The 26,224-nt window shown below is 42.8% G+C and overlaps 1 protein-coding gene across 1 annotated transcript in view; it reads left to right on the top strand.

The window, feature by feature from the left end:
* The window catches only part of XYLT1 (xylosyltransferase 1), a 309,757-nt gene that overhangs the window by 255,777 nt on the left and 27,756 nt on the right, over positions 1 to 26,224 (top strand). The window contains exon 7 of the mRNA XM_077275109.1: positions 13,842 to 14,018. Within this exon, the coding sequence (XP_077131224.1) occupies positions 13,842 to 14,018 (177 nt within the window). The remainder of the gene's footprint in view (positions 1 to 13,841; positions 14,019 to 26,224) is intronic.

The raw sequence follows: 26,224 nt of genomic DNA, 5'->3' as shown, positions 1-26,224 counted from the left end.
TGTTATGAAACCTTGTGCCTTTTTCTCTAGGAAGTTTTCGCCTGCCGAGCGAAATTATGATGTGGGCAATCGGGAGTTGTTGGCCATGAAATGGGCATTTGAGGAGTGGCGTCATTGGCTCGAGGGTGCTAAGCATCGTGTGGTGGTCTTGACTGATCACAAAAATCTGATGTATCTCGAGTCTGCTAAACGCCTTAATCCGAGACAGGCCCGCTGGTCATTGTTTTTCTCCCGCTTTGATTTTGTTGTCTCGTATTTACCAGGTTCAAAGAATGTGAAGGCCGATGCTCTTTCTAGGAGCTTTGTGCCTGATGCTCCTGGAGTCGCTGATCCTGTTGGTATTCTTAAAGATGGAGTTATCTTGTCAGCTATTTCTCCGGATCTGCGACGTGTGTTGCAGAGATTTCAGGCTGATAGGCCTGAGTCTTGTCCACCTGACAGACTGTTTGTCCCGGATAAGTGGACCAGCAGAGTCATTTCCGAGGTTCATTCCTCGGTGTTGGCAGGTCACCCGGGAATTTTTGGCACCAGAGATCTGGTGGCCAGGTCCTTTTGGTGGCCTTCCTTGTCAAGGGATGTGCGGTCATTTGTGCAGTCCTGTGGGACTTGTGCTCGAGCTAAGCCTTGCTGTTCTCGGGCCAGCGGTTTGCTCTTGCCCTTGCCTGTCCCGAAGAGACCTTGGACACATATCTCCATGGATTTCATTTCTGATCTTCCGCTATCTCAGGGCATGTCCGTTATCTGGGTGATATGTGATCGCTTCTCCAAGATGGTCCATTTGGTTCCTTTGCCTAAGCTGCCTTCCTCTTCCGATCTGGTTCCTGTGTTTTTCCAGAACGTGGTTCGTTTGCACGGCATCCCTGAGAATATTGTGTCAGACAGAGGATCCCAGTTCGTTTCCAGGTTCTGGCGATCCTTTTGTAGTAGGATGGGCATTGATTTGTCGTTTTCGTCTGCTTTCCATCCTCAGACTAATGGACAGACGGAGCGAACCAATCAGACTTTGGAGGCTTATTTGAGGTGTTTTGTCTCTGCTGATCAGGACGATTGGGTGACATTCTTGCCGTTGGCTGAGTTTGCCCTTAATAATCGGGCTAGTTCCGCCACCTTGGTTTCGCCTTTTTTCTGCAACTCTGGTTTCCATCCTCGCTTTTCTTCGGGTCATGTGGAGCCTTCTGACTGTCCTGGGGTGGATTCTGTGGTGGATAGGTTGCAGCAGATCTGGAATCATGTGGTGGACAACTTGAAGTTGTCACAGGAGAAGGCTCAGCGCTTTGCCAACCGCCGCCGCGGTGTGGGTCCCCGACTACGCGTTGGGGATTTGGTATGGCTTTCTTCCCGCTTTGTTCCTATGAAGGTCTCCTCTCCCAAATTTAAACCTCGTTTTATTGGGCCTTACAAGATATTGGAAATCCTTAATCCTGTATCTTTTCGTCTGGATCTTCCTGTGTCGTTTGCTATTCACAATGTATTTCATAGGTCCTTGTTGCGGCGGTACGTTGTGCCTGTAGTTCCTTCTGCTGAGCCTCCTGCTCCGGTGTTGGTTGAGGGCGAGTTGGAGTACGTGGTGGAGAAGATCTTGGATTCTCGCCTCTCCAGGCGGAGGCTTCAGTACCTGGTCAAGTGGAAGGGCTATGGTCAGGAGGATAATTCCTGGGTGGTCGCCTCTGATGTTCATGCGGCCGATTTAGTTCGTGCCTTTCATGCCGCTCATCCTGATCGCCCTGGTGGTCGTGGTGAGGGTTCGGTGACCCCTCACTAAGGGGGGGGTACTGTTGTGAATTTGCTTTTTGCTCCCTCTAGTGGTTACTAGTTTTTTGACTCTGGTTTTTCTGTCATTCCTTTTATCCGCACCTGGGTCGTTAGTTAGGGGTGTTGCTATATAAGCTCCCTGGACCTTCAGTTCAATGCCTGGCAACGTAGTTATCAGAGCTAGTCTGCTGTGCTCTTGTCTACTGATCCTGGTTCCAGTTATATCAGCTAAGTCTGCCTTTTGCTTTTTTGCTATTTGTCTTGTTTTTGTATTTTTGTCCAGCTTGTTCCAAATCTATATCCTGACCTTTGCTGGAAGCTCTAGGGGGCTGGTGTTCTCCCCCCGGACCGTTAGACGGTTCGGGGGTTCTTGAATTTCCAGTGTGGGTTTTGATAGGGTTTTTGTTGACCATATAAGTTACCTTTCTTTATTCTGCTATCAGTAAGCGGGCCTCTCTGTGCTAAACCTGGTTCATTTCTGTGTTTGTCATTTCCTCTTACCTAACCGTCATTATTTGTGGGGGGCTTCTATCCAGCTTTGGGGTCCCCTTCTCTGGAGGCAAGAAAGGTCTTTGTTTTCCTCTACTAGGGGTAGCTAGATTCTCCGGCTGGCGCGTGTCATCTAGAATCAACGTAGGAATGATCCCCGGCTACTTCTAGTGTTGGCGTTAGGAGTAGATATATGGTCAACCCAGTTACCACTGCCCTATGAGCTGGATTTTTGTATTCTGCAGACTTCCACGTTCCTCTGAGACCCTCGCCATTGGGGTCATAACACTGCACTAAGTGCAAAAACCTAAAGCAAAACTAAAAAAAAGAACTGGATTATAAGCTAGCATACATGCAGTGTGTAGGAACATGTTCACACTGGCCTAAACAGTCAAAACCTAAGATAGAAAGAAAATGAGCAGCCCTAAAGTAATATCTGTGCATGACCATGCAGTAGTATATAGAGTATAAAGAAGATTGGGGCCCAATAGCAAAAATTAAATTGGCCTTGCATTTTTTGCTATTTTTCTCTTCCTTTATATTGAAATTTAGTCCTTAGTTTTGGACAAAGCAGCTACTTTTGAAAACAGATTCTTACCCTCTAATAGCAAAGGGAATGGGACTGACCAGGATAACCTACCCCCCCTCAGTTATCTAAATTGTTTATAGTATATAGTTATATAAAGCTGTCTAAACACCCTTACCATTCTCAACCACAGGAGGATCAGGGTGTGAATATTTTCTCTCTGCGTAGTAGAATTTTTTTTCCTTTCCACCACGCGCTCCATTCAATCTAGGCCATTGCTCATCTCTCAGACCGCTGGTTGTCATAATTTGACTGGTTGAATTCAGCACACATGTTAAATAATCCATTTTAATTCCATTTCAGTTACAATCACCTTTTCCTCTCAATTCCGATAACCTTTTCGTCCATTATCTCGCAGAGAATTTCTGTATCATTATGAAAGGACACAGGGCAACGGATAATTGGGAAGTTTCGCTACGCTCGAGTGAAAATGCATGCCTTTATCATTTTAACCAGCCAATTCATGCATAAAACACATATTCACTGGGTTGTCACGTAGTATTAAACAATGTCAGGGGGATTATTTGGACGAATACGCTAGTGTTAATGCCATGTTATTTATTTATAGATCCTGATATTTCCGCCCAGAATTGCACTCCCTCGTCTATGTTCGATCTGCTGTCCTCTTATCATTGTAAATTGGTCAGATAAACACAAATTATTGAATAGTATGAGAAAGTATTACAAGGTGACACGTGCACATCACAAATATCTGACATGTACGCTATGCTGCGATAAGATCTCTGGAAACTGCAGGCCCAAGTCCTGAGTTTGATGACGTATTTTCTGTCATGGACTGTTTTCATTTTGCCTGGATCTGTATCACTGTAAAGAGAGTGATATGGATATAACCTATATAGGCAAAAGTATTGGGAAACCTACACATCATGCCTAGGGGAGCGCTAAGTGTCGAATTGGTACCGCCAGTAAGCAACCCCAGAGCCGCACTTTTCAGCTACATGCAAATGTGACATTATCCTCAATCATTATTATACATTTTTGTAGCATCATTTATTCCATGGCGCTTTACATGTGAATAGGGCAAATATAGACAAGTACAATAAACATGAGCAAACAACAAGGCACACACAAGTACAGGAGGAGAGAGAATCCTGCCCACGAGGGCTCACAGTCTACAGGGGATGGGTGAGGATACACTAGGAGAGGGTAGAGCTGGTCATGCAGCAGTTCAGTAGACTGGGGATCACTGTAGGTTGTAGGCTTGTCGGAAGAGGTGGGTCTTCAGGTTCCTTTTGAAGATTTCCGTGGTAGGCGAGAACCTTATGTGTTGGGGTAGAGAGTTCCAGAGTATAGGGGAAGCACGGGTGAAGTCTTGGATGCGGTTGTGGGAGGAAGAGATGAGAAAGGAGTAGAGAAGGAGATCATGAGACAATCGAAGGTTGCATGTAGGTAGGTACCTGGAGACCATGTCACAGATGTATGGAGGAGTCAGGTTGTGAATGGCTTTGTATGTCATTGTTAGTGTTTTGAACTGTAGCCTCTGGGCAATAGGAAGCCAATGAAGGGCCTGGCAGAGAGGAGAGGCTGGGGAGTAAAGGGGATACAGATGGATTAGTCGGGCAGCAGAGTTTAGGATGGATTAGAGTGGTGCCAGACTGCTAGAGGGGAGGCCAGAGAGTAGGAGGTTGCAGTAGTTGAGGCGGGAGATAAGGGTATGTACTAGTGTAAAATCATAAATTTATATAACAATGAACTGGGTAGATTGTTAAGTTAATAAGATGCCGCCATTGTCTGTACATTATATTGTAAGTATATTGTGCCAAGTACTGCTCAAATAAGAGGGTGATGACCCACTCTTACACAGGGGCCCACCGGAGGGTTCTCCTGTGGGCCAGTTCAAGCCTGGGAGCTTTTATGACCTCCCTTTATAAATTCGTAGCCTTTAATATGGAGTTGATTTCCCTCTTCTGGGAAGACTTTGTACAAGGTTTTTGGGGTGTATCTTGGGGAATTTTTGAAAAGTATTTGTGAGATTAGTCACTAATGTAACAGGAGCTATCCAGGCTCATTGTCTCCCTTCTAGTTCATATGTAAGAGGTTCGATGAGGTTGAAGTCAGGGCTCTGTGTTGACAATTAGGCTGTTCCACACTAAACTTCCACCCAATCGTGCCTTTATAGACCTGTTACTTTTCCAAACTGTTACCAAAATGTTGAAATCATATATTTGTTCAAAATGTCTTTTTATGCTGAAGCATTAAGATATCGCTTGACCGTAACTGAGTGGCCTAAGTCAACCCCTGAAGAACAATCCATTATAGCTCAATGTTACAGTTGTCACAATACAGTCAGATTTCTTCTGATGACATTCACCAAACCCAAACTTGTCCATCCAACTGCCACGTAGAGAACAGTCATCACTCCACAGAACACATTTCAACTGTTCCAGGTGCCTTAGATCACTTCATCATACACTTGGCATTGTGCTTGGTGATGTAAATCTTGAATCCTGCTTATCATTGCTATGACACAGCAGTGCCTGCCTCTTGGTCTGAGTCCATCCCAACCCCACCTGTGATTAGCAGCTCAGAGTCTATAGCCATTGTATATAGAGAGCCTGGTGTGGGCGGGGTTAAATGTGGTGTGGGCGGGGTCAGCTTTCTCAGCTCCGCTGCATTGCTAAATCTAAAAATTATGATTGTGTCAGAATGGCTGTAACCAGGAAACAAAGTGATACATCGCTGGAATCAGGATCTCCTTGTCTACATCATGCTGCTCTTAGATTAGGTAGAAAAAACCTGCTGACACATTCCCTTGAACTCCACAGGAGGTTTGGAGCTCTGAAGTTATAAAGTTAGCAGAGCATTGGCGACATGTATGCAGTGACCTGGCTTTTTAACTTTTTGTGATCTCCATTCTGTAGAAACACTCCTTCGCAAAATATAGGCTCTAAATGAATCTTTAAAGGGAACCTGTCACCAGTTTTGTCCTGTGTCAACTAAAGCTATGACCTTAATCAGCGCCTGTACTACAGTCCATCAATGGTTATAATCCCCCCTGACTCCCCCTGTTTACACCCAAAAAAGCCTGTTGATGTTCTCCCGCACTGCATGTTAATCCTGTCGGTCCGGTCCGATGGGCGTGGTTTGTGCAGTCTCCATCCCTCCTCCCTGTTTCTCTATCCCTCTTCCTGGCTGCTGATAATCCTCTTCCTGCTGCCTTCTGCACCATCCACCTAGCCGCATAAATCCTGCCTGTGCAGAAACTTGCCGGCTCGATCCTGTGCACTGTGCTCTCCCCTACTGCGGGCAGAGACTAAATTATAATGACGCATGCGCACTTTTGTTTTTGGCTCTGCCCGCAATAGGTCATAGTGTGCAGATGTGAGGCGGCGATTTCTCTAGGCAGGTGTTAGACTACTACTGACTAGGTGGAAACACAAAAAAGCACAGTAAAACCAAAACCACTCTGTTGCAAAAAAATCACAGTGGACAGCAAGTGCTAGTAAAAAGATGGAAAAAACAGGGTATTTGGTTGATACGTTTTTTTGCAAAAAATGTATATTAAGCCGCTCTACCAATCGCCAAGGTATACCCGTATCAGAGCAGTCCTAACTAATGTATGTGATCCCTATCTGATGTATTTAAAACCTGGTCACATGTACAATACCTGTATGAGCAGGATTCATTAGTTAGGACTGCTCTGATACGGGTATACCTTGGCGATTGGTAGAGCGGCTTAATATACATTTTTTTCAAAAAAACGTATCAACCAAATACCCTGTTTTTTCCATCTTTTTACTAGCACTTGCTGTCCACTGTGATTTTTTTGCAACAGAGTGGTTTTGGTTTTACTGTGCTTTTTTGTGTTTTCAAGTCTCTTGGTGGTGTGAACATGTCTACTGGCTTGTTCACTGTGCGCGCAGCTCATGTGTTCTGGTTTTACTACTGACTAGGTGGAAGAGACAGAACACGTCATCCACGTTAAGTAAAGCAGAAGGACGGCTATCAGTAGCTGAGAAGAAGGATGGAGAAGCCCAGAGGAGGGATGAAGACAGCAGAAACCGCGCCCATCGGACCGGCCGACGGGATAAACATACAGCGTGGGAGAATTTCATTAGGCTTTTGGGTGGTTATACAGGGGACTCAGCAGGTTATGAAACCATTGATGGACTGCAGCATAGGCACTGATTAAGGTCATAGTTTAAGATGACTCAGGTAAAAACTGGTGACAAGTTCCCTTTAATATAGAGTTAATTGAAAGTTACGCTTGACTCTACATTTAAGTCAATACAAGTTTTGGAAACCACCAAAACCGTGATAGATCCTCCTTTTCCCAAAACTTTAGGAATACTTTAGGGAGGTGATTGCCAGAGGTGGGACCCCCAAACTATTAGACATTTATGGTATAACCTGTGGATATTGTGTTGACTTTTAATGTAATTTAGGTTCTCAGTAGTTGAATCTCTTGCATGATAGTTGTATTAGAAACTTAAAAATCCCAATAATACCTTTCTCTACACTTGTGTGAAGCTGAGAAGATTTGCAGTAAATAGCATAGAAGACCTTAAAGACTGTACAATGTAGAAGGAACATAATGTCCTAAAAGCAATTCCGTCACTTCAGCATCAATTAACTTAAACCATTTTTATCTTCTTAAGTAGCCCGTATGAAACACTTTAAGAAGCAATTTCATGTTATGTTTGACCCGCTAGGATCAAGGCTGTAACATCCATAGTAATCTTATTTTTATGTAAAGGATTTTCAGCCTCTACACAGTTTAATAACATGAATAAGCCATTGCTGTTTCTCTGATATTGGTGCCCGAGGCTTTAGAAATGAGATCAGGAGCTGAAATAAGGATGGCTTTTTTGGGGATTTTTCCTAATTTACCAGAGACCTTTTCTTTTGCCACTACAGAGACCTTTTCTTTTTGCCACTATTCATTACAGCTACTTTACATTTTATAGAAACTGATAATCAAGTGAAAAGTCTCAGTTCTAGTAAACATTGTATGATATCTTCAATCTGCTTTTGTCATTGTCAAAATGACGCCGATTATTTCATCCAAATAGGTCGAAAATGTTGTACTTATCTTTAATCTTATACATATTATTATGGGGACTGAAAGTCCAAGTTTCCATATCATATTGTACTGCAGCCATCATTAGGGGGAAGTTGTGAACACTGATGTATTAAACAGGTTGCATGTTATGTGAAAAGGGTTGTCCGCTATTAGACAATCTCTTTTACACCTAAAGTGGCCAAAGTAAAATTTAAAAAAATGTACCGGTACTTACGTCCAAAAGTCAGCGCTCTCTCTCTCAGCGGTCATTGTTATATCATGTAACCACTGCAGTCAATCAGCAGACCTTCAAGCGCTGTCTCCCAGCAGTCAATCAGCAGACCTTCACTGAATAGTAAAAATCAGCAGCTGATCAGTGGCTGCTGATTGACTGTGGCAGTCGCATGATATAACAATACCATGTGTCCTACAGGAGACAGTACTGACAACAAAGGACTGGCACCAGTCCCGGAGATAACTATATGGGTTTTTTTTACTTTATTATGGCCAATTTAGGTGTTAAAAAGGTGTTGTTGTCCAGTTGTAAAAAGTTACATAAGAGCTGGGAACCATGTGAAAAAAAATTAAACTTAATTAATCCCCCACCAATACAGCACTACCACTCTTGTGGTCCTCAACAGTTCTGAAGTTATCACGTCATTTGCAAGACGTCTTATGTCAATCATTGACTTCAGTGGTCACATGGTGTACATCTAGGACTCACTACTGAGGCAAATGATTGTCATTGCAGAATGTTGTGATAGTCATGCTGGGTATGTGTGCCTGGAATTTGAAATAAATCACCAACATTGTCACCAGCAAAGAACACCCAGACTATCACACTTCACCATGCATGCTTCATGGTCGGGACCACATGTAGGAAGCATCCACTTATCTTTCCTGCATCTCACAAAGACATGGATTTCAGTTCGTATAAAAATCTCAAATTTTGGTTACAGTACAGATTTCCACTAATCTAATGTTCACTTTTTGTGTTGCTTGGCCCAAACAATTCTCCTCTTGTTTGTAGTCCTCAGTAGTTCCTTCTTTGCAAGGCCCGTTTCTCGCAATTTCCTCTGGACAGTTGATCTTGAGATGAGTCTGCTACTTTATATCTGTGCATCATTTATGAGGACTGTTATCTATGGTATTGTCAATTTGTGGTTTATGAGGCTGGTAACTCGGATGAACTTATCCTATGCAGCAGAGGTAATTGATGGTCTTCCTGGGGCAGCCCTCTTGAGAGTCAGTTTGATCTAAGTAATTGATGGTTTTCTTTACTACAATACCTACTAGGTTTTAGCAATTTTATGGATTGACTGACATTTATGTATTTAAGTGTTGATGGACTGTCATTTCTCTTAGTTGAGTGGTTCTTGCCATATTTTTGTGTAGAACAGTTGAGAAATAGGGCTCAGCACTCTAGGGAACTGTGTATCAACACTGCATCTGGAAAACACACCTGATGGGTGCAAACACTTTCTTATTCCCCAAATAAACTCTTAATGATTGATGCTTCTTCTTTGACAGCTATTCCAGGTGAATGCCAAGTGGGATTAAAACTGTCAGAGTAAAAGGGGTGTACTTTGAATAATCTAAGTTTTAAGAAATATTCTGGTTTGTTTCACATGTGTTTTTTTTTTACTCCTTGTTTCCATATATGTCTTTGTGTTTTTTCCTGCCTTCAGTCTGAATCTACTGTACAATGTGCACCTTCCATTAAGAATAAGGAAAACCATTGCATGAACAGGCGTATCCAAACTTTTGACTAATAATGAGTGCATCAACCCTGTAACAGATCATATATATTTCCTGTTGCAAAAGAAGTACAGATATGATCAAAAAGATATCTGGCCCAACACATAATCTGTCTGAGGGCCACCCACATGCAAAATATAGTGTCTTCTTATCTGACAGAGAGGACTTTAGTGCCTCTCAGTAACTGAAGGTCATACACATTAGATAAGTCTGCCAAACCTGGTGATGTTACTGGGATCAACCGACCATCAAAAGCAGTGTTACTCAACTTCAGTCCTCAAGAGCCACCAACAGGTCAAGTTTTCAGGATATTCTTAGTATGGCACAGGTGATAATTTCATCAACTGCTCAAGCATTAATTCCATCACCTATGCAATACTAAGAAAATCCTGAAAACATGACCTGTTGGTGGGTCTTGAGGACTGGAGTTAAGAAACACTGATCTAAAGTGTATGTGGTCTCTTTGTTAAAAGATGATGTCAGGTGAGAGAAGGATTTGACTTGCTTAATTTCAATGGCCAATCCCTTTTTGGCATAGAGATAAGAAGAATCTGGCAGTAGGCCTCTCAGCGAATACAGAAATGCAGGCCAAGTATTCCTGTGTATGGAGGAATCGGGAGAGATTGATGTTGGCTATCTGTCAGGTTCACTTTAAGAACAAGAAAGCAACAAAGTCCTCCAATACCCATAATTTTAAATATAAAGAGATTTTATTCAAATGACAAGATTTTTATAAAAACACATTTTGAAATGTGTTTTTATAAAAATCTTGTCTTTTGAATAAAATCTCTTTATATTTAAAATTATTGGTATTGGAGGACTTTGTTGCTTTCTTGTTCTATTGATTCATGCGGTCCTCCGCACGTACTTTGGGGCTATTCAGTTTTGTAGGTGTAACAACTTTGCTGGCATCACGGCATGGCCTCTCATCTCTCACACTATCTTACCCACTGCTCCAGGTCATGATGTGGTTTCTGTTTCATGCCAGCTCCATATTCTGTGTCTCTGCTCTCTGCATGCTTCCTGGCTGTGTGTATAGGGGGCCGGCACCTGAACTCTCTGGATCTTATAGAAATCAGGTGCATCTGTCTAATCTGTTCCTGACCAATTGCCAGGAAGCCTCCAGTATTTAGTGCAGCTCCACCCAGTGGACTGGGCCTGTGCAACGTGTTAGCTCAGTTTGTGTTTTGCTTCTGAGTTTGCCAGGCCTTGCTCTGTATTACTCCCTCTCTAGAGACTTTTCTCCTTGCCTTGCCTTGATCTTGTTTTCCGACCTCCAGGAGGCAGAATATCCTGGTCCCTGTGTCTTTGTCCTTGTCTTGTTCCATTTTCTTGTCTGAACTTAGTCTTATCCCGGTCTCCTTGTCTGTGGCTTCCTTCCCTGCTGTGTCTTTCCTCATGTTCTCAGTCTGCTTACACTCCGCACTCTTGCGGCTCTGGCTGCTCTGTACCTTTGTGGCTTTAACTCTGCTCCGCACTCCTGCGGTTCTGCTCTGTTCTACTCTGCTTATCTTCTGCTGCTGCAGTAATCTCTTGCTGCAGCTCCTCTCTGCATTCCTTGTGGTTCTGCTCTGCTTTGCTGCTGCAGTAATCTCTAGCTGCAGCTCATCTCCATATTCCTTGTGGCTCTGCTTAGCTTTTATTGCTGTGCTATCTCTTGCTGCTCTACCGCTCCTATCCGCAGCCTTGCGGTTCTCTTCCAGTCTGAACAGGTCCCAATCTGTTCCTTCATACCTCATTCCTTTCTGCTTGTTTCCTTTCCTGCACCTCCTGTGTGAACAGGTCCCTACCTGTTCCTCCATACTTCATATCCGTTCCTGCACCTCCTGTGTGAAGAGGTCCCTACCTGTTCCTCCATACTACATATCCGTACCTGCACCTCCATTGTGAACAGGTCCCTACCTGTTCCTTCATACACCACATCAACCAGCCCTGTGTTCCTGCCGTCCCTGTCAGTCCTGTGTTCCTGCCAGCCCTGTGTTCTCTGCCATTTCTCTGCCAGCCCTGCGTTCTCTGCCGTGTCTCTGCCAGCCCTGTGTTCTCTGCCGTGTCTCTGCCAGCCCTGTGTCTCAGCCATGCCAGCCTACTCGTCTGAGTTTCAGCCGTGCTCTTCTGCCAGTCCTGCCTGATGCCTGCACATGTTCTAGTGTTCCTGTTCTCCAAGTGGGATCAGCAGCCACAGCCAGACATCACCCTGGAGTAGCACCTGGCAGTTGCCTGCTGCACAAGACTGACCTCACCATCAGAGGCTCCAGTGAAAACCCAGGCAGCTGTCATAGTCACGCCCCTTCCTGGGTAGTCTGGTTTGTGGCACAGTGGGGCCACAAACCCCTCGAGCTCACGCCTACCAGTCAGGGCGTGAGCGTGACAGTAGGTTCACTTTAAGGCCTGGGTGCAACTGCCATATCTTCTCCTGTTGTAGCCATTTTCCCCCAAGAACAGTGATATCAATTGTAAGCATCGTGGCCTAGTGGCTATTATTGTCACCTTACAGCTCTAGCATCCTTGGTTAACACCTGACCAAGAACAGCATCCTGGACAAATCTGCATGTTTTCTTATAAAATCAGTTCTAGTGTGTGACATAGGGAATTAGGATTGGGAGCTCCTTTGGGGACAGGGACTGATGTGAATGGTGGTAATCTCTGCAGCAGTGCGAAATACGTTAGCACTATGTAAGCAATGGGAACTAAGATTCGGAACCCCATTGGGGACAGGTGCCAATGTGAATAGTAGTAATCTCTGCAGCACCTCAAAGTATGATAGAACTTTGTATACAATGGAAATGAAATGATATACCCCAGTGTAATTACCCTTACATACTAGAGCCTATTAACAAACACAAGTACCTGGAAAATAAAGATGTAAGCACTAAGAACATACACGCTTCATGCAGAAGTCGCTCTTGGTCATATTTGATCCCAGTAATACAGATAAATATTTGGGAGCTACAGAAGAATATATAAACTATACATCGTTTTGATTCTAGATATATTCGTTGGAAAGAAACATTTCCTGAGCCTGTAGGCTAATATTTACATGGCTTCAAGTATACTTGTGATCAGCTCAGTATGGCATCACGGCATATAAAAATGTAAATATAAGAAGCAGATAGTATATGCACATAATAAACAGCCTCCGTATATTTTCTGTCCATACAAAGATTTTAACGTAGAATTTGTTTTAGAGCCTGGATGCCCTTGTAATTAGAAAATGGCAGCAGAAGGCAGAATGATCCCACACTATCCAGACATATTCTCCTTCTCTAACCAGTTTCATCAATAGAACTTAAACAAATTACGGTAATCATCAGGATACGAATTAGGTTCCTTTCTCTTCTATGTTGCTGCTAGATTATAAATATAAATTATATTCTGCGGCAGGTAATTTTTTTTTTTCAAATCGGAATTTCTTGCTTAAAATAGGAAATAACGTAGTAAAGAATGACAGGAAAATGGATCCACAGAATAAGGAATTACTCAATGTTGGGACTTTATAGAACTTGCAAATGTTTTATTTTTCTTTTTATTTAAAGACAAATTCTAAATAATTTATAGAAGAAAACATTGTTGTCATAGCAGCCAAATAAAAATAAATTTGAATAAACTTTAGCATGTTAATTGTGACCTCGTTGTATCTTTCAAGTTTTCACTTTTTACTATGTGCCGCAAATAAGTTTTAATGTAGTAGCTCTCATCAGTAGACATGACTAGAGTTGAGCGAATTTTTCAAAATTTGGTTCCGATTATGATTGGCGGCGAATGTTGTTTTTGCAATATTCGCCGAAACAGCTTAACGTCATTGGAGTCAATGGGAGTAGAAATTACAGAATATGTTCGGAAACGATCACCAAGCATAAATTTTGCATGAATAGGGTACCAATATGGCACGAATATGGCAAATTCAGATTCGGCAACCAATTCCGAACATATCCGCTCAACTCTAGACATAACCACAGTTTCAGGGGTTGCTCCATCCTCATTTACCATAGGTGGAGTGAACATGGGCAGGGCACCTCCTCCTCATAAACAAGGCAACATTAACAAACAACCAGTAACCAATTTTTTTTTTTTTTTTTTTTACAGAATATGCCTTTAAAGCTCATAATATCTTCATCCGGTGTCTTACATGGCCTTTCATCCACTGTATTTGCTGCTTTCCAGGTCATTTCTTGTGTTTGATTGAATCTTATTGACTAGTAGACCTTTACACTTTTTTTTTCGTTTCTCTTTCAGTCTTTCTTTCATACTGTTTTGGAAAACAGCCCTTATTGTGACACCATGGTTGATAATAATTTGCGAATCACTAACTGGAATAGAAAACTGGGCTGCAAATGTCAATATAAACACATTGTAGACTGGTGTGGCTGCTCGCCAAATGACTTCAAGCCTTCTGACTTCCACCGCTTTCAGGTATGTATGTTTCCATTACAACTAGTTTTCTTTTATACAGCTGCCCTTACTTTCAGTTTTAAATGGGTATTCCCTACTTATGCAGTGATGGTTATATTACTAGGATATTACATAATCTTATGAATGGTGAAGACCAGATCTTTGGAACTTCATTGATACTTAAGATTCATTGATTTAATGCAGTTGGCAGGATGCTTTGGCCACCTGTAATGTGTAGGAATGGCAGCTCTGTTCCATTCAAGTGAAAAGAACTATGACTATATAACTACTAGATGGTGGCCCGATTCTAAAGCATCGGGTATTCTAGAATATGTATGTAGTTTATTTATGAAGATTTAAAAATAATGCAATGAATACACAGGATTTTCCGGGTAAAATATATACATTATCATTATATTCTGTGACTGACAGAACTTGTTCAGTAAACGTGACTGAACTGCGTGGCACTGTGACTGACAGAACTTGTTCAGTAAACGTGAGTGAACTATGTGGCACTGAGACTGACAGAACTTGTTCAGTAAACGTGAGTGAACTACGTGGCAATGTGACTGACAGAACTTGTTCAGTAAACGTGAGTGAACTATGTCGCACTGTGACTGACAGAACTTGTCTAGTAAACATGACTGAACTACATCACACTGTGACTGACAGAACTTGTTCAGTAAACGTGAGTGAACTACGTTGCGTTGTGAGTGGGGGTTAAATTCCGCGCCAATATCGCTGATTGGTCGCGGCCGGCCGGTCACGACCAATCAGCAACGCGGGATTTCCAGTACAGACAAACAGACAGACTTAGACGATTATATACTAGACTAGATGGTGGCCCGATTCTAACGCATCGGGTATTCTAGAATATGCATGTCCACGTAGTATATTGCACAGCCCACGTAGTTAATTGCCCAGCCACGTAGTATATTGTCCAGCCACGTAGTATATTGCCCAGCCACGTAGTATATTGCACAGCCCACGTAGTATATTGCCCAGCCACATAGTATATTGCCCAGCCACGTAGTATATTGCACAGCCCACTTAGTATATTGCACAGCCACGTAGTATATTGCCCAGCCACGTAGTATATTGCCCAGCCACGTAGTATATTGCCCAACCACGTAGTATATTGCCCAACCACGTAGTATATTGCCCAGCCACGTAGTATATTGCCCAGCCACGCAGTATATTGCCAAACCACGTAGTATATTGCCCAGCCATGTAGTATATTGCCCAGCCACGTAGTATACAGCACAGAGCCACGTAGTATATTGCCCAGCCACATAGTATATTACCCAGTCACGTAGTATACAACACAGAGCCACGTATTATACTGCCCAGTCACGTAGTATATTGCCCAGCCACGCAGTATATTGCCCAACCACGTAGTATATTGCCCAGCGACGTAGTATATTGCCCAGCCACATAGTATACAGCACAGAGCCTTGTAGTATATTGCCCAGCCACATAGTATATTGCCCAGCCACATAGTATATTGCCCAGTCACGTAGTATACAGCACAGAGCCACGTAGTATACTGCCCAGTCACGTAGTATATTGGCCAGTCATGTGGTATGCAACGTATCCCTGTTAAAAAAAAGAATTAAAATAAAAAATAGTTACATACTCACCCTCCGTTGGCTCCCGGATCGAAGCGGTTACCGATGCTCCCGGATCGAAGCGGTTACCGATGGTCCTCGCGCGCTCCGATCTGAAGAGTGCATTGCGGTCTCGCGAGATGATGACGTAGCGGTCTCGCGAGACCGCACGTCATCATCTCGCAAGACCGCAATGCATGGAGCGGTCACCGGGGCGTCGCGAGGAGAGTCGGTAACCGCTTCGATCCGGGAGCATCGGTTACCGCTTCGATCCGGGGGCCAACGGAGGGTGAGTATGTAATTATTTTTTATTTTTTTTATTATTTTTAACATTAGATCTTTTTACTATTCATGCTGCATAAGCGGCATGAATAGTAAACGTTGGTCACACAGGGTTAATAGCAGTGTTACCCAAGTGCGTTACACCGCAGTCAACGCTGCCATTAACCCTGTGTGAGCTGTGACTGGAGGGGAGTATGCGGGCGCCGGGCACTGACTGCGGGGAGTAAGGAGTGGCCATTTTCTTCCAGAATGTGGCCGTCGCTGATTGGTCGTGGCTGCTTTGCCGCGACCAGTCAGCGACTTGGATTTCCATGACAGACAGAGGCCGCGACCAATGAATATCCGTCACAGACAGACAGAAGGACAGACAGACGGAAGTGACCCGTAGACAATTATATAGTAGATTCTCAGCACCATTACGTGTATGAGAAGACCTCTGTGAAGGCAAAACTATGATCAGTAGTTTGAATTTTGACTGATTACAGAGTGAGGGCAAATTTTAGCAGACACAAGGTTTACCTGAAGTAGTTGATAAGCTGTTTTGATCTGGGTTAAGCTGTTACTCACAATAGCAATGGTAGCAATGGCAGAAGTGGAGACAGACAGATGATACGGGTAAACAGAGTTCATAGTGTAAACAGACAGAAGATTAGAACTGACTGAATTCTTTCTCCACAGGTAACATGTAGAGGAACAGGGCAGGCGACAGACAAGTAATTGTACTTGTCATATGAAAAATGTGTATCTAGTGACATGAGTAGTTTGGCTCTGTCCTTGCTAGTTCCCTGACTAATAGACTTGGTACATATCAATTCGCCCAACCAGGTCCATTGGCCACATCAGTAACCTGTTGCTGTTGAACATGAGTTATACCAACTGGTCTGTCATGACAGTGTGAGCAGGTTGCGGGATGCAGTGACAAACAGGAAGCAGAGCAAGGGTTAACAAGATGTAACAATTTAATAAAACAAAGTATTCACTTCTCGCAGTAACAAGATGTAACAATTTAATAAAACAAAGTATTCACTTCTCGCAGTGAGGTTAATGGTTAAACGAGGGATAATAGGGGTAGCAACTGTAAAACCATAGCAGTCCAATGAAGAAACTTATCATGTCCTGTATGGTCCTCTGCTGCAGATAATCCCACAGGGGGGTTGTAGAACCGGCAGCGGCCGGGCGATGTCCTCAGATGGGGTCCTTTAAGCGATGGTCCGTCTTCTGGCGGCAGCAGTCGGTCTCCGGTACCTTCCGCTGAGCACCTAGTCCATAATCGTGTCCAAAACAAACAAGGCCTCGGCACTCTCAGAGTCAAACGTAAACGGGCATGAAACAAGTGGCAGGTTAGGCCGCAAAAGTCTGTCCGGTACTCGGCCTTCTCTCTGCACGTGCGCAGTACTCACAGTCACTGAGCTCATGGCACTTCTCTCTCTGGCAGCTACTGAGCGCACGGCACTTCTCTCTGCAGCAGTTATGCTGGAGGCAGCGGGAACCAAACAATGCAGCCCATACACAAAGAAGAACAGACTAAGTCCTATAAATGGGGATCACCACAACGGATATGACATGAATGTAAACACAGCTTTTATTGGGAAATACAGAAAAAGTGACAAAAACACTTACATTTAAAAACATTTAAAAAGCATAACAATGCTAACCATTACAGCCCCTATTACGGCAGTAAACCACGTAGGACTCAACCATATAACATCATATACAATATGTTAGTACACGAACCAACCTGGCCATGTAGGTTGCCGTATTAGGGGCTGTAATGGTTAGCATTGTTATGCTTTTTAAATGTTTTTAAATGTAAGTGTTTTTGTCACTTTTTCTGTATTTCCCAATAAAAGCTGTGTTTACATTCATGTCATATCCGTTGTGGTGATCCCCATTTATAGGACCTAGTCTGTTCTTCTTTGTGTATGTTCATCCCTGTATAGGTCCTGGTGGTATCCCACGGTCCGTGGTGCCCCCTTACAAGTATTTTGCAAACAATGCAGCCCGTCATGGTGCCGGTGCTCAGAGGATGGAGCACGCTGCTCATCTGGCTGCGCGCTGCTACTGATTCGCGCCAAACTGCCCGTGGTTGCACCCGCTTTTTTTAAGCTGCCCATCCTACCCGGGTAATGAGGTCAGTCCGGCTCCACATTCCTTCCCCCAGGCAACAAGGGAGGCAGCCTCAACAGTTCCGGACCTGGCTCGGTACAGGTACCCGCGGCCCGGTCTTCCTCCTTACAACAGCATTGCTGTTACGTGAATTACGTATTGAAAAGAATGATGGTGTGCACTCAGCGCACTTGGGAGGTGGTGGTCAAACCTGGTGGATGTTCCAGAGTATAGTAGAGAGGGAATGACCGCACTCTCACGGAGTCTGAATTAAGTATGATTTTATTATAGCAAGCACAAACAACATGTCAAAATGCCTGGAGACATTTGCGTTAACAGGTATGCGGATGCAACAGCGCAGACAATGAGGAGACAGTGGTACTTAAGCCAACAACTATTTATTCGATTAACACATTCAAAGGGATGCCATCGGCACAATATCCAAGGATAGCGCAAACAATGAAAATGAAACAAGTTATGTTACAAGTCATGAGATATACTTTTTCATATAACAGTAGCTTTTAGTACCTTATTGCTTACACATTGGGCATTTCGAAAGGGAAGTGCACTAGCTGTAAAAAAATATTTGGCTCCTGGAACCTATAATGCATATTGTAAGAAGTAACAGAGCCAGAGGTTATGGCAGAAGCAGGAGGACATGCCCAGAGTCCAGAAGCAAGGTAAATAGAAGGAAGCCATGTGGAAAGCAACTGCGGCTGTGGTGATGAGAGAGATAGACCCTAGTGAATTTCAAGTTTTCCAGATCTGTCAACTGAATACAGGCTGCTTTGCTGAAGTCTTTAGTTAGTAAATAGGATATAGACTACCGATGGATGTGGCATTTTGAATGTGGGAGAGCCAGTGACAGTGTTGGCACAACGCAAACCTGGCGGATGCAGATGGCCCAGGGTCTACTGTGTAAATATGCTTTATGATTGTCAAGCTAAAGGCGGGCCAGACATAGGCGTAATCATCACTCTTTTGTCCAAGGTTTCACTTATACCTGGAGCGTTAATCTACTGTACCTGTATCACTCGGGTTTTGTCTTCAACTTACAAAAATAATTTGTGAAAAACTTTCTTGCCAATAACTTCCTGAGCTTCCTCTAAACATCCTTGGCTGTTTGTTAGAGGTGCCCAGCATGCTGCGGGAGCATTAAATGTATGCAAATAAACATCATTTACATTCAGCAAGCTTTGTATGTGAATGAATTTATGTTCGCACTTAATGGATGTTTTGACAACTAAAGGCATGAGTTGGACAGGTTTGGTCTACTGCATTTATCTTTCAGCCGAGATATATCAATGTAGAATCAGCTCAGCCACGACCTTGATTTGTTCTGCATCCACTTGCGAAGGTCGCGAAGAAGCAGCAACAGCTTAGCTCCTGTAGCAGACAGGATTTTCATGGACATCAGCCAGACTGTTGCTAGCATGAACCTACTTTTAAAGGATATCTCACTGCAGATGCCAAGCAAGCTTTTTTATTATTATTGCTCTTTTATTAACGAAATGTCCTGAGTAATCAGAGTATTTAGTTACCATTTCACTTGAATTGGGTTCGCTTTGTCTGGAAGCTGTATTCCTTTACAGATCTTCTCACATGGGAAAAGAGGCCAGTTTTGGCCGACATGTAATTGCTGCAAACAATATCCACTTCTCTGAAAAGCCAATAGTCCTAGTAGAAATCAATTTCTTCTCCTGTGATGTATTTGGCATTGTCTTGACATAATTAAAAGCTATAGGTCGTACAGAACATTTTACACTTGGGTTCTAATATGGATGCTGACTACTCTGAATGCATTCTACATATAAACCTTTCGGCTAGGTTGAACTATATAGCAGCCTCGAATGACCCCCACTCGTGGAATCATAACCCTTAATCAAGTGTTGGGGTGTGGTTAGGTGGACCTATCCTGGTCATGAATAGTTCAGTTATAATTATAAATAGTGTCGACCTGAGGTGCCAGGAGCCCATTGGTAAGGTTGACTGTAGAGGCCCACTTTTCAGCTACATGCAAATATTACATCATCCTATTTCACAAACTTGCATATACTATTATATAATAATTAACTTGGCAGGTTGTTAAATGACTGATGACATCCTGCCTTTTTCTGTACAAAGTAAATCAAATGTATTGTGCCAGCTACAGCCCATACAGGGGCCCACCGGGGAATTCACCTGTTCTCCTATGGGCCAGTCCAAGCCTTCTTATAAATCCTATAGAGAGTGGTTCATAACATGAATAGGATTATGAAGCCTTCACTGATTTTTAGGCAGTGGACTCAGGTAAGTCAGTTAGCATTAGTCCCCAAGATACTTCATATTACAGCTTAGCATGTTTTTGCCCCTTTTTCTAATCTTGGACAGTAGTGATGAGCGAATATACTCGTTGCTTGGGTTTTCCCGAGCATGCTCAGGTGATCTCCGAGTATTTGTTAGTGTTCGGAGATATAGTTTTCATCACTTCAGCTGAATGATTTACAGCTCTTAGCCAGCTTGATTACATGTGCAGATTCCCTAGCAACCAAGCAACCTCGACATGTACTTAGCCTGGCTAGTAGCTGTAAATCATTCAGCTGAGGCGATGAAAACTTAATCTCCAAACACTAATAAATACTCGGAGACCACCCGAGCGTGCTCGGGAAAACCCGAGCAACGAGTATACTCGCTCATCACTATTGGACAGGTATTTAGATAGGTCAATTTTGGGGGAAAAAAGTGCTCCGGATGCACAGAATGTTGATGTTGAAGGAGACCGGTTTTGATCTTCACTACATGCCATAGGATGATCTTCTGTCTAGACTTCTTGACGCACCAAAATCAATATTGTCATTTAGAATAAATCCTTTATAGTAGCTATTCCTTAAAAAAATGTTCCTAGGAAATCTTTGTGTCCTAGCCACAGGACAGGTGATAAATGTATGATTTCTGGGGGTGGTGACTGGTTGGAGCTCCACCTATCGCCAGGATAGGATCCCAAAATCCTCTTTGTAAAAGAGGCTGTAGCACACATGTGTGACCACTATTCCATTCACTTCTATGGGACTGATAAAACAGCAGTTCTCAGAATTGGTAGAACCTCCAGCAATCATAAATCAGTACTATGGACCGATAATAAATATATTTAGTGGGAAAAACACTTTAACATATTCAAAAAAGCCCAAAGACCAAATACTGGTATATTGATTCTCATAAATCCCATTGACAAGGTCATCTAAGTATATATTTCAATAGTGATAGAGTCATGTTTATGGGTGTTTTGCATGTTCCAGGAATTATAGTATAGTAATAGTGAAAAAAGTCAACGGTAGAGTATCTGAGCAGTCTCTCCCACAAACAGGCCTAAAAGGGTGCCTCTGACCTATGGTAAATGTGTAACAAGCAAAATCTTTTATGATACCCATACTTAAAAAATTAAGTATATAATTATGTCCAAGATGCAGACATATGTGCATACCAGCATTCCTGCTAGACTTCTAGGACAAAAGATCTTCTGTGTAATAAAATTGGGTCCTTGTGACAGGTGCTGAATGTCAACTCTTGTGCAGTGCTTAAAACCTAAAATTTAAAATAAAAGAAATAAAAACATAAAATATAATCTGCAAATATTTTTTTTAATAAAAATATGATCTTTTATTTTTTGTCCACAGCAGATCAAGGCGTCTCCATTGTTACAAACTAAAAATAACTCCTAAATACCGTAGTACAGAATTGAAGTTATGTCATTTCCTTCCTGTTGTCCTTCGTCTGGAGTTTAATAGGAATAAAGGACCGCGAAAAAGGATACTGCAGGATGAGGCAAAACCCTGGATTTATTGGTAGTCTGTATAGAGGCACATAGATCTGCATAGGACCTGTGGACACAAATTGGAGACTTTTTTTTTCTAAATTATTTTAGAAATTTGCATATTTTCTTATATTTTAGAAATAAACAAATCAGATAGCGGAATTTATCATATTACGCGTGTAACTTTTGGGGCTTTAAAAAGTGAAAAATTCTGGTGCATGTACCAAAGGTACAAATGCGGGTGTGCTGCGCTGCTGGTCAGGAATTCACAGTACTTCAGATTAATAGAAATAGATTGTAGTTTATTCCCAACGTGTTTCTAGATTGAACGGACCTCTTCCTATCCACTCCTGATGAAGAGGTCCATTCGACATAGAAACGCGTTGGGAATAAACTATGATCTATTTCTATTGTCTGAATCAGGTGAATTCCTTCCCAACAGCGCAGTAGACCTGCATTTTTTTCCCTTTGGTACATATCTACACTGTGTTCCAAATTATTATGCAAATAATTTTTCCTCATATTTTCTCTAAATTACCTATCTGAATTGCAGTCATTGGTATTTTCCAGTCGTCTACTATTCTAGTATAATTGCAATGTTTTGGAGCAAACTGCCTATGAAAACAGTATCTTTTTAAAAAAAAATTAACACTCAAAATGCATGTTCCAAATTATTATGCACAGCAGAGTTTTCAACCTTTTTTTTATATTTAACAGAAAAAAATGGTCAATTGTGAAGTTATAAGCATTATCAGCTTATTACAAAATGAAATCAAACAGTTTTCAAGTGAAAACTTTATTCTAGGTGATGTTACATTTGCACATAGGACCCCTTGTGCGAAAGAAGCTTCTGAACTCTCTCGTCCATTGAATTTGTCAGTTTTTGGATGGTTTCTGCTTCAATTGTTTTGCATGTGGACAGAATACCCTCCCAGAGCTGTTGCTTAGATGTGAGCTGCCTCCCGCCATCAGAGAAACTCCTTTTGATGATGCTCCAGAGGTTCTCAATGGGGTTGAGGTCAGGGGAAGATGGTGGCCACACCATAAGATTGTCCTCTTTTATGCCCATAGCAGCCAGAGATGCAGATGTGTTTTTTGCAGCATGAGACGGTGCATTATCATGCATGAAAATGATCTTGCTGCAGAAAGCACAGTTCTTCCTCTTGAACCATGGCAGGAAGTGTTGTTTAGGAAACTCAGCATAGATTATGGAGTTCATCTTTACCCCTTCAGGGATCATAAAGGGGCCGACAATCTCTCTCCCCATGATTCCAGCCCAAAACATTACTCCACCTCCTCCTTAGCCGTGTTTTCATGGGGTGTCCATCAACCAGCCATCCTCCACTCCATCCATCTGGACCATCGAGCATTGCACGGCACTCATCGGTGAACAAAACAGTTTGGAAGTCAGTCTTCATGTATCGTTTGGCCCACTGGAGCCGTTTCTGCTTGTGTGCAGTGGATAGAGGTGGTCGACAGGATGGCTTACGCACAGCTGCAAACTTCTGAAGGACCCTGCATCTTGTTGTTCTGGGGACGTTGGAGGCACCAGCAGCTTCAAAAACTTGTCTGCTGCTATGACAAGGCATTTTTGCAGCTGCTCTTTTAACCTTACGCAATTGCCTGTTGGAAAGAGTCCTCAATTTTTCCTTATCAGCACGCACACGTGTGTGCTGGGAATCGGCTACATACTTCTTGATTGTGCGATGATCACGATGAAGTGTCTTGGCAATGTTGATTGTAGTCATGCCTTGACCTAAATACTCCACAATTTGTTGCTTCTCAGCAGCTGACACATCCTTTTTCTTTCCCATTTTGGCAAAAAATGTAGGCTGCTTAATAATGTGGAACAGCGTTCTTAAGTAGTCTTGCCTTTATTTGGACACACCTGCCAAACTAATTTGCACAGGTATCTGCAATTGCTTTCAGTGATATAAAGAGCCCTGACACACATCACCATCAATGACTTTAAATGACAAACAAAAAAATTCTAACCTTATCACTCCTAAAATCTTTGTGCATAATAATTTGGAACACAGTGTATGTTGGTTCTTCCAACCAGCGGAGCAGCTGTAAAATTTCACAGCATCACAACATGAGCCTAAAAAAAACAAAATAAATCCGCTTGCTATTAGTTTAATGTCCTATGTGCGCTTTTTGTCAATCCCTAGCCTATTAAATTATGGCGTATGGCATATTAGTGGGGATTAGCGGTAGGTGGCCATCAACAGGCCAACAAATTTACAAAAATTTAAAGCCAGATTGTGGCATTTTATGGCTTCAGGACAGGCCAAGTTGTGAGCGCAATCCACTCTAATGTAAGTATTAATTGATCTGCTTAAGAATCTTGTAATAGTTTGAGACCTGGGACGGTTCCTGGATGGACACTCCAAAGTGGATGGGAGTAGTTATGGATCGCGTGCTGCAGAGAGTCAGGGGCTTCTTGGCATCTCCATTGGACAATTTCGATTCCGGAAAACATCAGTTTAAAACTCCACCCTCTCAGTCACGCTGCTACTAAAGCTCCACGCCAAGTTGGTTTACGCACCGTTCCAGGACTCCTATCTAGCACCAGTAGCAGTTTTACTGGCTCAAAACTGCTAACACACTCCCCTTAGACATGAAATGCAGGTTTTCAGATAGATTTAGTACAAAATAAACTTAGTATTTGAAAATCATTAAGGAGACCATGATTGAATGATACATATGTGTCAGGTTTATTGTGCCCCGTAGAGTCATTTATGCGGAAAATGTGATTTTCGAGTAACAAAAAGACGATGCTGCGTCCAGTAAAATGTAACACAATAGCGTATGGAAAAAACATTAGATTTAATATCCATCAGAGTAAAAGCCATCTTTCCAGCCACAATGTGAAGAACACCTGTGGCCACGAGCCGTTTGACAGTCATTTGGTTTTATATTGCTGCCCAGCTGCTGCGGAAACTTAAAGTCACAATTGGCCATTAAAAAACTGTGTGAACCATGTGTTGGCCTTTAGTCCTTGTCTTCAGTTATACTTTTTTGCTCTATTTTTTTCTTTTGCTGCATTATATTCATAGTTTGATGAATTTGACTTGAGCATATGTCAACATTTTATAAAATAACTTTTATTTAAAAGGACAATATGAAACTAATCCGGACATTATTTTTTAGACACCTGTGGGACTTTTTCAAATTTTAGCAAACTTGTGCCAACATTGTATTATTACATTTGTGCTTTTGGTGAACATCAACTACTGTACATTTTGCATCACGTTTTCTAGATGGTAGTAAAGGGTCTTTTTTTTTGTATATCTATGTGTTGAGTTGTGGTGCAAGCAAATCTTACATTTGGGAAAATTGGTGCAAGTGAATCCTAAAAGCTGTTTATTGTGATTTATTCCAATTTTATGAAACAGATGAGTCATTTTTCTGTATTTATATGTTTACATATGAAAGTATTGACATGACAGTACGGGCTTTTGTCCTCCTCTAAAAGAAAAAATCTATGTGTCATGCACCACCTCCTCATGCACGGCACTAGGCATAGCACAATCTATGTGTCATGCACCACCTCCTCATGCCTGGCACTAGGCATAGCACAATCTATGTGTCATGCACCACCTCCTCATGCCCGGCACTAGGCATAGCACAATCTATGTGTCATGCACCACCTCCTCATGCCCGGCACTAGGCATAGCACAATCTATGTGTCATGCACCACCTCCTCATGCCCGGCACTAGGTATAGCACAATCTATGTGTCATGCACCACCTCCTCATGCCCGGCACTAGGCATAGCACAATCTATGTGTCATGCACCACCTCCTCATGCCCGGCACTAGGTATAGCACAATCTATGTGTCATGCACCACCTCCTCATGCCCGGCACTAGGTATAGCACAATATATGTGTCATGCACCACTTCCTCATGCCCGGCACTAGGCTTAGCACAATCTATGTGTCATGCACCACCTCCTCATGCCCGGCACTAGGTATAGCACAATCTATGTGTCATGCACCACTTCCTCATGCCCGGCACTAGGCTTAGCACAATCTATGTGTCATGCACCACCTCCTCATGCACGACACTAGGCATAGCACAATCTGTGCCATGGACCACTTCCTCATGCCTGGCACTAGGCATAGCACAATCTATGTGTCATGCACCACCTCCTCATGCATGGCACTAGGCATAGCACAATCTATGTGTCATGCACCACCACCTCATACCCGGCACTAGGCATAGCACAATCTATGTGTCATGCACCACCTCCTCATGCACGGTACTAGGCATAGCACAATCTGTGTGTCATGCACCACCTCCTCATGCCCGGCACTAGGCATAGCACAATCTATGTGTCATGCACCACCTCCTCATGCATGGCACTAGGCATAGCACAATCTATGTGTCATGCACCACCTCCTCATGCACGGCACTAGGAATAGCACAATCTATGTGTC

Source organism: Ranitomeya variabilis, chromosome 7 (assembly GCF_051348905.1).
Source record: "Ranitomeya variabilis isolate aRanVar5 chromosome 7, aRanVar5.hap1, whole genome shotgun sequence".
Lineage (NCBI taxonomy): Eukaryota > Metazoa > Chordata > Amphibia > Anura > Dendrobatidae > Ranitomeya > Ranitomeya variabilis.
Note: the sequence above shows the minus strand (reverse complement) of the source record. Positions and strands in the feature narration are given on the sequence as shown.